The sequence below is a fragment of the Chelmon rostratus genome, chromosome 1 (assembly GCF_017976325.1).
Source record: "Chelmon rostratus isolate fCheRos1 chromosome 1, fCheRos1.pri, whole genome shotgun sequence".
Taxonomy (NCBI): Eukaryota; Metazoa; Chordata; class Actinopteri; order Chaetodontiformes; family Chaetodontidae; genus Chelmon; species Chelmon rostratus.
In genome coordinates this window covers 5672902-5691587 of record NC_055658.1, presented here as the reverse complement: position 1 = coordinate 5691587, position 18686 = coordinate 5672902, and the positions used below count along the sequence as shown (strand labels likewise).

At 43.4% G+C, this 18686-nt stretch overlaps 1 protein-coding gene across 1 annotated transcript in view; it reads right to left on the bottom strand.

Moving 5' to 3' along the window:
• cdh8 (cadherin 8) overlaps positions 1–18686 on the bottom strand; it is an 87099-nt gene that overhangs the window by 49170 nt on the left and 19243 nt on the right. The window contains exon 2 of the mRNA XM_041943274.1: positions 5473–5767. Within this exon, the coding sequence (XP_041799208.1) occupies positions 5473–5767 (295 nt within the window). The remainder of the gene's footprint in view (positions 1–5472; positions 5768–18686) is intronic.

Sequence of the window (18686 nt, the reverse complement as noted above, 5' to 3'; positions counted from 1 at the left end):
AGGCTGGCATGCACGGCGCCTGGCAGTTAGACAGGCCTGAGAGAGTCAGAGCCTTGGCCAGGTTCACTGATCTGACCCCCTCTCACCCCAGCTCAGCCTGTGAGCCGCCCACCACCACCACTACAGCCACTGCCACGTCCCTGCCCAGCCCAGGAGCGTGCTCGTCAGATGTGCCCCGGCCCAGCACTGGCCCAGCTCTGGCCCAGCTGCCCACTATGTTAAAGGGCCAGGGGCCCCCTGCCACTCGGTCCATCTGCCAAGCTGCAGACCAGAGTCTAGGATCAGAGAAGAGAGAGACACAAACACCAGACACCCTCGCTTTTAGCTCTCTGCTCAAAGCTCAGCAGAGAAATGCCAGATAAAAGATGCACTATAAATGTGCTTCTTTTCCTTATGTGGGTTGCTGTGACCCTGAAATACTGCTAGGGTTTATTCAAGTTAAACTGCATTTAATGCATTCAGACTCAGACTTTCCAAGACCAAGATGTGTTCAAGATTTACTGTAGGATCAGCATAGTACAACAATATTTTTAGGTATATCAAGGAAGGGGATTTTTATAGAACATCTGGCCCAAGTGGAGCATGAAATGCTCTCAAAATAGCTCAGCTTTCAGTGTATTGATCTGAACGATGCCAATGTGTAGAGCACAAGTGAAGGATGTGAAATCAGGAATACATAGATAGATAGATAGATAGATAGATAGATAGGTTAGATTTAAGACACACACACACACACACACACACACACACACACACACACACGCTTAGATTAAACATGCGGCACTATTCAACAATGTGACCCTTCCTGCCGGATTATGTAGCATTGCATCACGTATAAAACTGTGTGTGTATGAAATCATCTGTGATCGCAGTGAGCTTTCTGCTGTATGTTGGAAGCGTGAGTGCTCTGATAAAGGTCTGCATCTTGCTCATTTCCATACGTCTCCCCTTGATCAAGTCTGCTCATTTATCGTCCAAATCTGTGATGACAAGCCTTTACTTATTTTCCCAGCTGCCGGTGGTGATGAGAGCGTAATCAGAAACATCATTAAGGCCCCACATAGACGGCTTTGCCCGTTAGTCCTGTTATCCACACCCATAATAACTCCGAAAATGCAAATCAACTCCAGGTAATCTATTAATGTCACTTCAATTTTATGTCTGCGCTCCAATTTAGCAAATCTTGACACATTTGGCAGGGCTCTGTGCCTCCATACAGGTACTCATTTTGCCGGGGTTTCAGAGAGCGCGGCCGTGCGAGGAGGAGAGGGGCCATCTGTCTACGCGCCTGTTTATTAATCGCCCTGATAATGAAGCACACTCACAGTCTAACACTCCTGGGGCATCTCTCACATGAGTTCCATCCGGAAAAACAACTTTCAGCAAGTTTGTTTCGCAGTGTAGCAATTATTGTCATTCGCACCCCCCTTAGCGCAGGGAGGATGGTCTAGCGACCTCCTTCTAATTACCTGAAGCGTTGCTTCAAGCAGACTTTGTAATTTCCATCTACATCACAACCCCCTTGTTAGCTGCAGAAGGGTAGCAGAGCCTCATAATTCCAGCATATGGTAGACAAACATATGGGGGAATTTGTCAGCTTGTACTGGCCTTAAAGTCGAAGACCCCATTAACAGGAAAACAGGATCTACTAATCCTCTGAGATCTGTGCAATCCATGCAAATGAACTGTCATCATGGCCAGGCTTCCACAAATAAGCAACAAACTCACTTTTAATTGAAGTGTCAGCGAAGCATAATTATCCAATGAATACACAGCACGTGCAGTATGCAACTAAGGACAGGTAGAGTATATCAAATATTCATTTGATTTAATGAATTGATAATGATTATCATTTTTATCCTTCAATTTAAAGGAAGGTCACAGAATTTTTTACTTGCCTGAAGATTAGAAGCAGAGGAAAGTACACAAGCCCTGAATTTGTAAAACACATTTAAAAAAAGATAATAATTAAAATATCATATGTGCTTAAAGCTGCACTAATAATATTTTGTATTAACAATGGATCAAATGAGTGTGTGTGTAATGTGGAAGCAGATCTAACGCTGCAGCTCCTCACAGTACTACACAGCCCTGCCTGGTACATGCAACAGCAGCTTCTGGAAAGGCTGACGCTAAAGTTAAAATGTCACAATCAGACAAGCACAATGTTAGAACTAAAAATAAGATAGTTTTCACTTTCCAGTGTTCAGTGTCCCCTCAGTGTTGACTCGAAGCATTTCTTCATTTATACCATGTTGGTGTTTTTCTTAGCTACGATGTTAGCTACCAAACATAGTGGAGTATTTTGCAGCAGGAGAGCCTTTTTCAGTAAACTGTGTGTGGACACAGAGGTAAAAGAAGAGTTCACCATAATAACTTCATAAGGTGCTGTGTTAGTTTTGCATTGGATTGTTCCACCGTCGCAGTGAAAATGGCCAAAAATGGATTAATGTGGCTTTAAAAACACTTTTTTTTTCAGCTGTTTTGTCAAGTTGCGTTTACATTTACGTCGTGGAGATGCTACCCCCCACCCCCCCGCCTCTTGACAGCAGCACCATGTAGTCATTCAAGCACAGCGGTCACATAATCTCTGCAGACCACAGACTTATCCCGGTTCCTTACACTAATGAGATCAAACTCTCCTCCGACTGGAAGTCTCTCCTGCAGCACGGCCGCCACCTCTGCTCCCCGTGTCCTCTCATTGTTGCACTGTACTTTGAGAGACGATCCGCTAAACAATTAAAATGGTTGTCGCCTCCGTTCTCAGCCATTCAGGAAAATGAAAGTCAGAGAAAAGTCACAGAAAGCCACACGTCTTATCCGACTGGCCCTTTTAAAGGGAGAACAAAAGGTCTTCCTCCTTCATTTCCCATTAACCTCTATGCTCCTCCGCACACAGGAAACATGGCGACCTCAGTGGCCTATGTCACATATCTCATCCGGCTGTGGGGAACGCTTCCTATGGGGGATGGCGACATTCAATGAGGGGGTTTTCTAGTAGTCCTTGACAGATAAAAGGTGGGTGTTGATATTTGTCCCTGGTCTCACTGATTCAGCGTGGATACGCTCTTGATAAGCGAGGAGCCGGCAAGACATTGATGAAGTCTGGAGTGGAACTGACAACCTCTGTAAGTGGATAACATCGTCAGGAGAACCAGCCTGGTGTGGTCTGGATTAGATTTTTGATTATTCGACGCAGGTGGCTTCGCGCTAAGCAGAAACACATCAGCACACTCGGCGCTCTCGGAACGCCATTGTCTGAAATACCAGATAATGCGGCATGCCTTAGCATGTGCCATAATTACATTTAAAGGCTTCCCAGTTTCATGTGGTGGTGGAGATTCGCTCATATCCAGCAGACTTCACCAACATCCGTTTATTTACTGCTCCCATTCCTGTGGACTTTATTAGTTATCCACTGCTCAGCACACTTTCAGTAATCCACCGAGTCCTGCACAAATTCGCATTTCAGCGACGCCACTGTAAAGAAACCGGTGATTTATGAAGATGAGGAGAGAGAGAGATGAATGACTTATTGTTTGTTTGTCCGGAGCATCTGATTCTTCCCACAAGCCCATGAAAACTTAACAAGAGGAAAACTCGTCGCTGAAGGAAAAGCCTTTCAAGCAAACAACTGAGCATTCGTGAATGTTTAATTAATCAGTAGTGACAAAAGGGAACAACAATCAACAAAGAGATGCCGATTTCCATTCCTTATGCATTATTCCCACCGGCAAATCACAGAATGCTGTCAACTACCACTTTGCTCTCTACCCCATCACTATGGGCTGTCCCTGCACTGCACTGCGAAAACCCTCAGAGAGATACAGTACATTTCAACTGAGATCCAAAACAATGAGCAGCAGGGATCAAGTAACAGAGTTCAGACAACAAGGGTTCACTGTTATTCTGTGTTTACATGGATTTTTTTTTTCTTGCATTGTGTTTTGTTCCTTTTTGCTTCCGCCGCAGCCGCAGCAAATAAGGCTCAGCTGCAACGATCACGAGAAGCCGCGGCTAAATCAACATTAACTCAAAGAAGCGATGCAAAGGCTGAACCCTACAGATGGGATTTAAGACCATTACATACCTAACGCCATCTGCCCTAGCGTGTTATGTCAGCTGCGTGACAGGTAACAAGAGAAAGCTTGATGAGGAAACACAATAACAAGCGCGCACCACCCAACAACAGACCCCGGCACCCTCGCTGAACTCCTCCAATGTCAAAGCGGCGTGAAGACACACTATGATCTACTTCCTGCTACCGATGGAAACTGTTTCTACAAGACTCCTACAGCTCTGGGGTCAGCGGCGAGGCTCCCCTGAAGAAGAAAACTCACTGTCTGGATCCACGCATGGGCTCCTGCCAACCCTACATGAGCAATACATAGCAATTATGTGATCATCACGCACTGGTCATTTAAATGCATGGATGGAATAAGAAAGCGAATATATGAATGCATTAGCTTGGAATGGAAAGTGTTTGCAGCGGTTTGTGCAGCAGTTTGTGGGGGATTGAACAATGGTAGCCTGTGGCAGTTAACATCAGTCAGTGTTATCATGTCAAGTTTTATGTCTATTTTTCTCTATGGTTGTACTAAAACGCTTGAGTCTTTGCGAGGTGAGCTTTATTACCCCTCACTGCTGTTCTAAGAATTAAAGAAAGGTCAAATGACCTATTCTTGATGCATCTGGCACAAGATAAGTTAGCACACAGTGGTTTCTGTTTCTAGTCCCCTTCCCACAGTTTTTGTTCGCCCTTGAAATATTGCATTGCGAGCTTTCTGATGTTAAATTTTTTGATTGTAGTGATCACCAGATTATCACACATGACATCACATCACATAACTGACTGCACGCATGAAAGTGTGCAACAGAAATTCCACCTATTCCTAAACGCTGTACATCAAAAAATAGCGTGGCTCTTGACCTATGCAAAGTGGAGAGTAGCATTTTCTTTATGCTCGCCAGAGGGGCGAGCGCTATATCTACATATGCTGATGTTGCCGTAGCACGCCTGAAATGTGCAAATGCTGCTTTCTCAGCATCGAGCTGCTGTGCGAAGGAGCTTCAGCACGGCTTTCCTGGTGTGGCGAGTGTCATTTTAAAATACAAGCTCTCGTTTTGCGTTTGGTTTGGTGGGTGTCTTTGTGAGTGGACTGTCTTGTAGATGGTGTAGCATCGCCTTCTTAAGAGCGTGCTGACACTGGCGCCAGTTGTTCAGTCGCAGCGCTGAGCTATGGGTGAAGTTCCAGTGATTTGATTTGATTTATCATTCTTGTATTTTCATTTGCCAAGATACTCATAGCAAGCAAGCATGTAAATAGGCATACTCATTTCCTCTTGTTCTTATTCGCTCATTATTTTTATGCAATAGCCCATTAGAGATCAGCCGCCTCTGAAATCTCACACACTGATTAGGCTGCAGTGTACGGCAGAGAGCAGAGAGGAAGTCTGTCTATTGTGACTCACCGACAGCAGACATTTCTGGAACAGAGGCTCGGTACGGGCCTTCCACAAACTGCGGCGGATTGTCGTTAATGTCCTGGACTTTGATGATGAACTCGGACGGCGGCTCCAAGGGCTCGTCCGTGTCGGCATTAATGACCTGGGCTGTTAGCGTGTACTCGGCCTTCTCCTCGCGGTCCAGCCTCTTCATAGCGTGAATGTCGCCTGTTAACTCGTTGATGGCGAAGATGGTGCCTGCCCCCTCACCTGCTAGGACGTACTTGATGTTCTTGCCACCCACATCCAAGTCTGTGTGTAGCTGCAAATAAAAGAAAAATAACAGATGAAGTTAAAAGGTGCAGTGGAGTTCTCAGTTTGGTCCCACTGTGTAAACAGACACGAGGGGCTTTAATGAATGCAAGTTGATATGCTCAGCAGATTCTAGAGGTTATCGCTATGTAAATGCAGAGAAGTGTGCAGTATGACTGCAATATGGTCTTTTTGTTGCTGTGCTTTGCGGCAACTAGTGTAACAGGGATAGCGAACGTGGCTCAACATAGCCTACACTTTGCTAAATGAGGCCCACTGGGGACAATAACGTTACAAGTAGCACAGGAAATGGACCTTAGCCTACATTGCTCCTCGTTATACATCACAAATACATCACACAAACACACGTTGTGGGGGGATATTGCTCCCTACAGTCTGAAATTCACAGAACAAAGAGGTGCTTTGAATGCGCATTTCATAACACGGCAAGAAGAGAAAAGTATCAGAATCCATAAAAAATTAAAGAGGCAACTCTGCACACGATGATTCATGCTCACAAATAACTAGCCCCAAAGTTGCTGGACGATACTGCATGTTCCTCATTATTTTTGTAATTACAGTTTCATTAGTTCACTAAAGCCGCATTATGTGCTAGGCTGAGTGGTTGGCTCCCGCTCGCTGCACGGGCTGAGTATAACTAATGAGTCTGACAATGCTACATAAGGCTGCTGAAACATCTGCGGACAAAAGAACGGGCGAAACCTTCTGCCGTTTCAAGTTAAAAAGGTAAATTGGAAGGGAGGGCGATACAGCGGAGCGGAAAGAAGGAGGTCAGAGAAAAAGAGGAACACCAGAGCTTTGACACGAGGGAAGCAAAGAACTTTGCTTCCATTCACCTACACAGAAAGAGCACTTCTCCTACTGTACGGCACCTTTCATATAAGCCTCTTGATCCCCAAGGTGAGTGACTTTCAGAGGGGAGGAGAGAGGCGCCGAGTAGAACATTTACAAATCCAACGATGTTCAGTGTTACTGTGACATGGCTGGCAGCCCTCTTCTTTTCACTTCCTATTTTTGTTAGTATACATGCCTCTGAAAAACACACAGCCGCACTCACACGCACGCACACACGCGCACGCAACCAAGCATGCTTCAAAACATTTGCATTCAGCAGCTTTAATTTCATTTCCTGCCACAGTGTTTCAACAGGGATTCCTGTGGGAGCGTGGCTGGGGTGCAGAATCGCGAGGTAAAAATCTGTCGGTGAAAATCCCGACCTCCAAACCCCCCGCAATGTTTTTATAAGCCGGCTTTTATGCATATACTGTCTCGGAGGTGTTGTTTGCAGACACTGACAAAGCACATTCACTTAAATTGTCACACCTTGCACTTTTGTTTTCCTAATTGTGCCATCATTTCACATGAATGATGTAGCTCATTAACACAAATGCCTCGCAACATCCTGCACACTGAGAAACTCTTTAAATGAGCGAAAATTAATGATGGTCTGTCATTGTTTCTTTTTTTTATCCCGTGTGTGATTTCTTGTGCAAAGTGGTATGCCTGCAGCTCGGCATATATGACTACACGTGTCTGTGTTTCGCTCACGGGGGTGCAAATTGATTATTTGAGCTTGCGTGTTGGTTTTGGCTGTGTCATATATCATAAAGATTTTTTTGCAGCACATCAACGATTTCATCCTGGTGTGCTTGGCACTGACACACTCAGGTGAGGTCGACCATGTACAAATGTATGCGCGGATAAAGCAGAATAAATCTTTTCATTCCAGGCCTGCTTTCAAGGTCAAAATGATCTGTCAAACTCAACCCTTAAGTCAATCTGGGCAAGTTTGAACAACTATAGTTCCATGACAACTGTGCAAAACGTGGACCACGTGACATGGTCAAAAGCTCCAGAGCAAGCGAGTAAGAGGGCCGTAACATTGAAACTGCTGTTTCCACGGTCAGGAATAAAATGTCAAGCACAATAACACTGATCAAGTTGCAAAAATATAAAAACGCATGTAACTGAATGAGTGCAATCCTTGATATGAAATGGAATTTAGTTTTGAGTTTGATGCTTTTGCTGATGATTTGACTCTGTTCATCATGCCATACTGATATTTGTTGAGTGTGAAGTGAAATAATGAAAACAATTAAATAGACAACAAACAGTAAGAAGTAACAGCGAACATTCCAAAATCAGGTTACAGAAGTGAGTTATTTTGTTAGATACCTACACTCAGCTGCTCTCTGATCCTCAGGCAAGGGTTCTTACCTGTCCATACTTTAGAAGTGTCAGACAGATAGAAGACCACATAGTGCTTCGGAAACCAGCAATGTCGAGACTGTGCTTTTTACGGCTATGAAACCAAGGACGAGTCAAGCACAGTTCACAGAAACAAATAAATAAAAAACATCACGGCAACATGAAAACAATGCCAATGCTTATCTACCACACAAAAAGCCCTCTTTTTGTGGACAGTTGCAACTTGTGACATTTTAATTACGTCATCACTTCATATAGCTGTGCTGTCTGAGTAGCACAGGCCATGATGCATTTTGGCTGAGACATTAACAAAATTACAGGTGGATGAACAAATCCTCTACTTCACATAAATGGCACAGGGTGAGCTTTCTTTTGAAATAGACGCAGAAAGCAAGCAATCATCACTGGGCTAGAAACCGCCACTTTACACTTTGCATTCGCTGAAAGTTGAGCCGTGGTGGCTGCAGCCAGCTGCGGTTCTCAGCAGTGATGTCTCCTCTGTGCCTCTGTCGCCCACTTCTTAGACAGCCTTCGCACTGGAGTGCACAAATGGTCATCAGAGAGGACAATTACTTAAAGGGGAGGGGAGAAAGTCTGTCACAGGTCCCCGTCATTAACCGAGTTGCCTGGGCAACTGAAGGAGCACCAACAATCAGTGACATGGACAGTGGCATTCAGGAAACAAGCAGATAATGGGTAAAAGCATACCGTAGTCATGATGATTATGTGTTACCTCACAAAGTAGAGTCACAAAATACCAATACAGTCAGCACAGAGCACAGAGGGAAGGTTGTTTAGATACACAGATCATTGCCTTGCCTATATTTATTTAGTATTTGACTTGTAACAGTGATAATGGAGTTGCTAGTAGTCTGCCCTCCCTGGCTGAAAAGTCTAAGAAAACCTTTAGATTCACTGAATAATACTGAAATACACCACCGCCATCATCTTATATTTTCACCCTTGTAGCCAAAGTAAGCAGTGCCATTGTATTAATGGAAAGAGAATCTATCATAAAGAGGAAATAATGCAGAGAGTGTACACAGACTGGGGAAGTTAATGTGACTCCTGCCTTAGCTGCTGCACTCTGGCTGTTGAAAAGACAGACATCCATATATTTTGAAGCTGCAGTTCAGGATGATAAGGAAAGCCGCGGCAGACTGGAGAAAAACTCTCGTGCACGCCCATGCGCACGCACGTGCACACCTCCATTTGCCAGCCACAACTCCCAATCAGGGGCTGCATAGCACAGCTTATTCTGCCAGCGGAGGAGGAAATATGTCAGTCCCTGCCTTTACAGCAATCACTTGAACAATCACTGTGTCCTAATGAGGAAGATTCTACAGATTCGACTTCAACCCCCAAACCGTAGCCCCCGCCTCGGGCCTGGGTTCCACATGCTTAAGTGCAGCCCTACAGAGGGAACTAATGATTTTGCTCCTTGTCAGGGCAAATGGTAGATAGGACATGTCCTCCTCCTCTTTATGTAACCAGTAGGGCTGGAGAAGAAGAGGAAGACTGAAGCGAGGAGCAGGAGGGAGGAGATGCTGTCACTGTGATGCAGCTTGTCAGCTACTGTCTGCTGGAACAGACTGCACACAGTACGTCGGACTACCTTTTCCACACTCTTCCTCAGCTAGTCCTCAGTAAAGGTCAGGGATTACTTGTTTCGCTGAATTTACAGTTACACACACACACAGGACACAGGATGTATGTTATTTAGCAGTGGAGGAAGAAGAAGCCAGGTGAGTAAAGTTACCTCTGTACTCCTTCCTTCCTGAAGTTCTACTTCTGTAAAAGTAAATAAACAGGTATCGGAAGCATCAAAAGTACTGGAAACAAACAGTGAGAAACAGCCCCTATGACTGATATATTATTGTACAGTATATGACTTTATTAGACCGTCGGTACTGACGCAACAATGTGTGAGTAGCACTGTACTATTTCAGCTTGTTGATTTGTGTGTATTGTATGTATTTGTGTATTGTTTTCATTTGTTTTGCTATTTTATATACTCAGTTAGGCAGTTCAGGCCAGTGATTCCAAAACTACGGGTCCAGGCCCTCCAAAGGGTCACAAGATAAATCTAAGGGGTCATGAGATCAATTATGGGGTTGGAAAGAATATTTTGGACTTTTGTTTCATCTTTAATTATTTTGAGAAATGTTTGATAAGTTGACCTCTTTGAGCCTCTATTCAGAGTTTACTCTGAATAGATGTGCATCTGCAAAATTTGCAGTGGAAATATGGGATAAAAATATGTAACACGACTACTAATACACATCTGAAACATATGACAAGAGGCGCCAACAATACATTGCTTCTATTTTTGTCTTTACATTTTTAATGAACTGTAATGCAGCAGGTATGAAACAACACAAAATAGAAATACTCAGGTAAAGTACTGGATCAGCCTCCCAACCCAGCTGAGGGCTATTCAGAGCCTCGACTCTTTTAAATCAGGCCTGAGAACTTTTTTATTCAGAAAGGCCTATGAATGTTGATTATGAACTGATTTTTAACCTGTTTATTGTTTTCATTGAGCATTGCTTTAACTTTTCTTCTTTTTCTTTTTTTTTCTCTAACTTTTAAACTTTGTAGCACTTTGAGATCCTGCCGATGAAAAGTGAACTAGAAATTCAATTTATTATTATTATTTATTATTATTGAAAATTGTAATGAAGTACAGCACTTAATTTCTTTCCACTGCAGTTGTTTGTAACACTACGCAGTGTTGGATGTATCTTAATGTAGCTAATGATGCAAACTGGCAAAGATGTAGAGCTGCATGAAAACGTGCTGTACACTGCACCTTCATGTGGTGACGATAACGAGCTTGTTCAAGCAGAGCTGCATGACCAGACCATGTAACGTACTGTAGTAGATATACACAATCTACCACATTAAATATGTAGAAGTTGCATGTTGTTATGTAAAATGAATGGAAACCCTGAGGCCATGTGGACTAGTTTACACAGCACCTTTTGTAACAGCCAGATGTTAACCTTTTTCGATTCAGTTCAGTCAGTTATTATTGCCCAGTTCTCCTGATATGGTCAATGCGACCCAGTCTCACAGAACGAATCCAAAGAATTCATTCAAGAGGGCTTCACACTGCAATGAGGGATCAACATGGGGTAATTCATTGCCAAAACTGGTAAAATTAGAGCTACCATTTTTTTCCCCCATCTGTACAGCCTTAGGCAAGTGTAGCCTAAATAGTTACTCCAGATAGACTCTGCTCAAACATGTCTGGAAATTAATTGTAGCTTCCTCCCATTTGTTGGATTTCGACTCTGTTAATTACACCTACATGAATAATCTGTAATTCTAAATATTGCAATAACATTTTGAATGTACGGAACAGATGGCGCAATGCATGATATATGATACACTTAGCTATTCTTGGGAACATTTTCCCCCCAGTCTGTCTCATGGCACGTAGCGTTTTATCACATTAGACAGAAAAGTTCCCTTCTGGTGTGAACCACAACAGACTTAATTGGAGGAAACCATATAGCGAACATCTAGTGTGTTCAGCTACTGGAAAAGAAAAGTCTCATTCAGAAATATTGTCGTCTGAAATTTTGTAGGGTCCACAATTTTTCCTAACACATGCCAGAAGCCAGATTTGAAGGTGTTAAGAAAATTTCGAGCTGTAAGATTAATTATTCTTTACATTTGTCGGAAACAGATTTTTTGCTCATAACTTCAAAATGCTCTATCATCTATTATTGCTCTCTTGTACTGACAACAAAAGAATTAAATCCATGGGGATTTGTGGGCATCTGTTGGAATAGAACAATAATCAATATTGCTCTTCAGAGGGGTCAAATCCAGCATTCACAGAGACCAGAAAGGGGAAAGAGTACCTTGCATGTTTTCCTGTTCATTTCTTATCGCTGCAGACACTCTACCTTTATTGAGACAATGGGACAGAGATGGTGTCATGACCCACATACAAGCAAAGGTGACAGTTCGTAATTGAAGGCAACTCCACTCAGAAAAGGCACTGTGATTACAATCAGTACAGATGCTCCGTATTACACCTTCTCCACCCACTCTTTTTTTTAATTGGACAAAGAACTGAAGCATGGAAACGCTTTCACCTTGCACTTTTATTCTGTTTTACTTTCCTCTTGGACAATCGTGAATTAACGACACAAACAAAAAAACGAGACAATTTGTACTGGATTTGTGTGCGATCTGCACCAAGGTCAATCAGGGCTAATGTGTTCCATGTCCATCCCTGCACTGTGAGCAACGGCACATGTGTTGCTTTCACCGCCGCCGGCGCATTATTGCTTCCGAGGAATAAGTCAAAGTCAAAGCAGCTACCTTCAGTACAAGGGGGCAACACAATTAGATTTAGCCACCCATGAAAAGCCTTTTGTTTGTGAGTGTGGATGCATGGGAGGATGCATTTTAATCATAGCAGGGTACAGTGTCACCACTGAGACAGAATTGGAAATGGGAAAATAAAAACAATTCTGCATAATACATCCAGGCTCGCGGCTACATCAGCTCTTACTTCAAGAATGACCTATTGTATGCATGCAATCTTCAGTATAGATTTTTACCGCCTGCTCATTACATCCTGTTGTTACAACAAGGGAGCATTACACAATCGGCCTGTTCATTGGTGTGTGCCCGATGCAACCCTCAATGCCGGAAAAACAAAGGTAAATAAAAAACACGACTTCTGGTATGAAGCGTTTGTCCCATTCACAGCGGCTCTACATGTGTCCTCTGAACAGCTCTGCAGACAGAGTTAGGCCTGCAAGAAAAACCTGTGATTTGGACAAAGCAAATAAATAAACAAAAGAAAGAAATGCTCTAAAATATAAAGAGACAGAGCCGTGAAAAAAGTGTAAATGAGCTCAGCCACGGGGGCTGGGGTGCACATGCTGAGTGTTAAATAGAGGGAGATTTTTTAGCATTAACTTCGACTACTGTCATTACCCTACCTGTGGGCCCAAAACTCATCGGTATACACAGCATGACGAAGGTGGGTGGGTGTGGAGGAGTGCGAAACAAAACAAGCTTAATCAAGGAGCACAACAGTTTTCTCTTTCTTCTGTGCGGCTGACCTAATCAAATCAAGGAATGAGATTGATTTCACGAGGTGCAGATGGATCCCGTAGCAAGTCTAATTCAATGTGCCGGCTCTCCACCATGATGTGTGTTTTCTCGGTCCAGATGGTGCAGCTCGGGTTTGTAATTCATATTTCAACATTCCACTCCCCCCCCCCCCACTTCCTCCCGACCTCCTTCTTTCACTCTCTCACAGGCTCTTTTTTTTTTTTCTTTCGCTCACGGTTTAACTACTGAGTAAATGAGTGTTGATGTGGATAAGTATCACAAACTCATCTGTCAAACATGTGATCCTGTGATCTTGTTAAATGTCGCAAACAGCAAATGCCGACTGGTGAGTTTCATGGTGGAGATGTTATAGCTCGTGTTTAGGAAAGTAAAGCAGGAAAAGCGAGTCTCGCCTGTATTGACTGAAAATATACAATAAAACGTGAGCAGCTGTATGAAAATGGCTTTGACTGGAGGTAAAGTAGTCTGGCTCTTTTGGGAGGTAGGGGAGGGTCTATTTTTTCTGGTCCTAGATTCATATTTTATTGCAGCTTTCCTTTGCAATATCATTAATAGTAAGATAAATAGCTACATCAAAAGGGCAACTTTCACCTGTGCAATGGCTGTTACAGTGAACTTTGCTGTTTGCAAAGATCAACGGTTCAGTCTCTGCATGAGGGTTTTATTAGTTAGTCCAATGGTGGTGCATATTAAAGGCCCTATTAAGATATCAAGCTTTAAATTGCCGTACAAACACGTCCAACAATATAACACTTTTATATTACTTTGACATGTTGTGGGGAGGGTGTCAGGAAGAGGGTTCAAAGAAAACATTAGCAACCCTGCAGAGTGACATAGAGTTTTGGTTTTGGTTTATTTATTTATTCATTTATTTATTTTCTTTACAGCCCTGAAAAGCAGCAACACCACGCTATAAAAAATGTTCAAATACAAGTAAAAATCCTGCATTTCAAATTTTTTAGATTAAGTACAGATGTGTAATTAAACACTCGTCACACAGGATGATCCAAACATTAAAATAAATGTTAACTTTTTTCTATGCTGTTAAGGTGGTTTATATTTTAGGTATTATGTTTTATGGACTGACTGCTGACTACTGGCTTGTAGTATCTGCCACTTTACTCTAAATACAGTGAAGTAAAAGATACAATATTTCCTCGCAATTATAGTAGAATGTGTCAAGTACCACAAAACCGTTATTATTATTGTAATATTCGAATAAATGCACTGATAATTTGTCCTTGGAAAACCAACCAGACTGTGAGAACACATTTCATGTTGTATCATACACATACTGTACAATATGTGAGACGATGGATTGCGTAATCCACTCTGAATCTGGGATGAATTTATCTTTAAATAATAAAAACTATTTATTTGAATAAAAAAAAAATGGTGAACAAACCTGCAGGGAACAATAGCCATAATTTTGACCTTATATGCATTTCAATCTGCATGTTTCAAGAGGAGTTTCATATATAGTATATATATATAGACGTGCACAAATTTCCATAATTGGAAGACATGCAGTGCCATAGCCGTTCTTTGGGGCTTATTCCTGTGGAAAAATGCAGATGCACTCCACAGTGCCTGTTTGAGCTGTCAAAGTCATTGTTCTGAACCTGAGAAGCCTTGCAAATTAGCCAGTTTCAATGCCAACTGCCACTGCTGGAAAGGCATGCACTGCTGTTGTTGAAAATTCGTGCAGGTATACAGTAAGTTTTCTGCATGGGGACTTGAATAATGGGCTTTGACAGCTTTTGCTTTGCACTTTTGTTTGTCTTATAGCAAGTCTCTCGAACAGCACCGCAGGCTCTGGGGTTATTACATCAATTGTTAATGCGCAAGAAATGCAGGTGGTCAGTCAAATGTTCCTAACTTTGAAAGTCAAAACCTGCTCCATCACATAAGGAAAGCTGTCAGATTTATGAGCAAGCTATGGATCAAGCTCGGTTCCTGCCAAAAAGGAGCATGACCTGTATGTGTCAAACACCTAACAATATGAGCACTGATCTCATCTCCAGCTGGATCAATATCCCAGCTACATTATTTCGACTGAGTATCTTTTATGTACGTTAGTATTTATAGATTGCATTCAATCTCACAAAGAGAGACACATGTCTGCTGTTTTTCTACATTCAAAGCCGCCGTATCTCTCTGTGGGATACAGCTTTTAATAGGCAGGTATTGGAAAGCAGTATTTGCTCAGGCCTAAGAACAAAAGGCAGTATAAATGAGGGCTTCATTGGCTATATTAATAATCATCTGTGCCTTCTCCTTTGAGAGGCCTGTGATATCGAGTATCATTAGACATGCAAATAACAGCTCCATTTTCCCGTCCCTGGGATTAGGAAGGAAAGAGAGAAAAATGAAGAAGAGGCATGGCTGTGGCAGAAACAATTAAGCCATCCTCTTCGCGGAAGCACTTGGCAGCCGGCTTCAGACTGGTGAGGGGGGACAGGAGGGGTCCTTTGGCTAGGCAGCAACGTCAACACGCTTGTCTGACTGAATGTGCAATTGCGCAGAGCATCGCTTTAAGATGTCAGATCACCTTGGAGTGGACGGCAGCTACAAGCACAAGCGCTCGTTCTGTGTGTCATGATGCCACTATACGTGTTTCACACTCTGTCTGGAGCACAGACCCGGAGAGGGTGGGGAGGGAAGGAGAGAGAGGGAGAACAAAGGAGCAAGGAGCAGAGGAAAAGGAGACAGGAGAGCGGAGGCAGTCATCTCTGTTGTCTTATGCGGCGGACAGTGATGACATGTCCCTTTTATCCCTTCCCTCACCCCACACAGGCGAGTATCGAGTGCATTACCACGTCGCTCAGAGACAAAATCCCCCAGCCTTCCTCCGCCACAGTAGACAAATATCCAAGGCCTCTCTCGCTTACATAATCATATCCTGTGGCTAAACAGGGCAAACTTTTACATCCCGGTGCACCACTCCAATAGCACAAAACCAAAACTCAGCAAGAGGAATGATACCAGAGCCCGTCTGGAATGCTGCACTTGAGATGAAGTACAACTAAATATTTTCATACAGGGAAGTAAAAGTCATTTACTCTTCCCTTCAGCGGAAAGGGGGAGTGGGCATGAAAATTGCCTCTCATAACCCATTTCCCTGATTCCCGTGTTACCTTCACTTCATTTCCAAGTGATCTTCATCTTCTCGCACTTCTTGCTATCCCATAACAAAGCCACCAGAGCTGAAAAAAAAATCAATCCTTGTCTGTTAAAAGGTTACCTAAAGAAAAGTAAGAAAACAGGTTAGGCCTAGAGGGTATTATAGCTGCAAGATCCAGCGGTTGAATTAAAAGGTGCTTTTTTAAGACCAGTAAAAACAGGTAGTTTCTCTGTGTCAGCCTATAAAAGAGAGGAGAAAAAAATCATTAAACATGCCAAATCTCAATGAGAGACTGGGGATGAAAGCGGGCAGCCCACTGAGCTCACTCCATCATCCTGGAGACGAAGACGGTGAGTCAAAAAGTAAGAAAGTCAAAAGTGACTCCCTGAAATGCTCACGTCTCCTCAAATCTCTCTCTCTTTCGCTCCCTTTCCCTCTTTATCACTCTCTTCCTCCTCTCCCGCTCTCACTCCGTGTCTTTTTCTGGAATCGCCCGTCGGTAATGTCAACAGAGATTTCACGGCACAGTGCCGGTGCATCAGCCGGGCTCACATTTCCCCTACCTGTGATTTACATCAGAGAAGAGGCTCATGGGGGATTTTCCATGCCAGCGAGGGGAGGGGAGCGTTGACGGCGGTGGTGGAGGTGGTGGTGGGTGAAGGCAGGCTAGCGCCCTGGGGCTCGACGCAGTAAGGGACTCTAACAATGGTGGCATAGACCACCCAGCTGAGAGATGCTTTTACTGCAAAGAGAACCTGCATGACTGCATTCAGGCCCTGCTCCCTAAATGTCACGTCCTCCACACACAGCACACAGGTCTGACCGAGTTATTTCCAGCATATTTTACATAGGAGCGTGCATGTTTGCATGAATATGACATGTATTGAAGCGGTAGTGTGTGGCGTTGTTGCAGGCTTAAACTGCTGCCGTTGAAACAGGGATTTTTATTCATATTTTATATGATGCAAACTTTTTGAAACACCATCCAGACGGCTCCAATCAATAATCACCCTGTTGCAGTGTAACTGCTTTATGCAGACCTCGACTGTGTGTTCTGTTCTTCAGAATGACGTGTGCATGATGTATTTTTTCAGTGTTGAAAAAAAACCTAATTAACTAATTAAATTACATTTATCTTCATTGTATTGAAACACAAAAACACATAAATCCAAATCAGCATGTTTGTTTGTGTTTATTTTGTAATTTGGATCAACCTACCCTTTAAGACAGGGTGACCGACTTTAAGAAGCCCTGTGACACCACCAGGCTTTGTATCATCCTGTTTGTTGATATGTGCCGTGATTACATTTGAAATCCCGACATGTGCGCTGTCTGTTTCACGTGTTCAGTGGACGGGACAGGTGGACACAGTTAAGTGAAATGTGTTGCAGTGGTTGTCATGTCCGGAGGTAATGAGTCGGGACATGCCATTTGTCTCCCATAATAAGACATGAGAGCTTGCAGACATTTGAAGGAAGTCAGCATCACAGAACGACTCCTTCCTGGAAAGACACACAGTGAAGCTTGCCAGGAAGGCTTTTTTTTTTTTTTTCCTTCGTCAGTGTGTGCCTGAATAGTGGTGTGTGGCTTGTGTGTGTGTGTGTGCGACAGATACGGGTGTGCATCCTTGCTAGCTAAAATGTGTGGAAAACACAGGCTGCAGCGTGCGTATGTGTTTGTGTTTGTGCGCGAGAGTGTTAGTGCGCGTTTGTGCATGTGTGTCCCTGTACAAATGCCCCCTCCCTATTACAGCTGACTAGTAGATGGATGCTGGCTGTCACACCTGCCTGACTTTGTTCCTGCCAGATGCGGTGGGGTCACAGGGAAAGCGCCCAAACACTCATCAATCTCAACCATTGTCCAACATTCTTTCGGCTCCGGCAACAGCTTCCAATATCCATTTAGTCGCTCCAGATGCTGGCAAAAATGCTTACATACACAGAAACGGGTGGCCAAACCTATTGACCTGCACTGTCGGCACGGGTGGATGAAAAGACAAAGGACGCCACAGGATCAGGAATAATGTCTAAGAGCTTGTGACTACAAATAAAAGTTTCACTCTGCATTTACTCTGCGAGGTCGTCATCGTCATTAGGCTGGCAGTAGCAGAAATTGAATTTGGTGTGTTCCCAAATTCTGCTGTCGAGTGCGATGCTGTGAGCAAGTGCCAGCGTACTCCATGCAACCCGAGGTCTTTTCATTTAAAAACATCAAAGCCAAATGGAAGAGCTTGGAAGTGACTTTGGGAGGAGCGTAGCGAAACTGGAAGGTCTGAGGGACGCAGGTATAAAACAAAGCCAATCATACGACGCTGTCAACCTGTTCCAGGTCAATGTGGGAAGGAGGGGGCTGTAGCTGTGCTAAAAGTTTGGCAGCGCATCCAGAGGCAAAATAATGTGCATCATTTTGGTCACAAACACAGCATTTTGCCTTTGTGAATGCACCAAACTCAATTACATTTGAAATACACTCC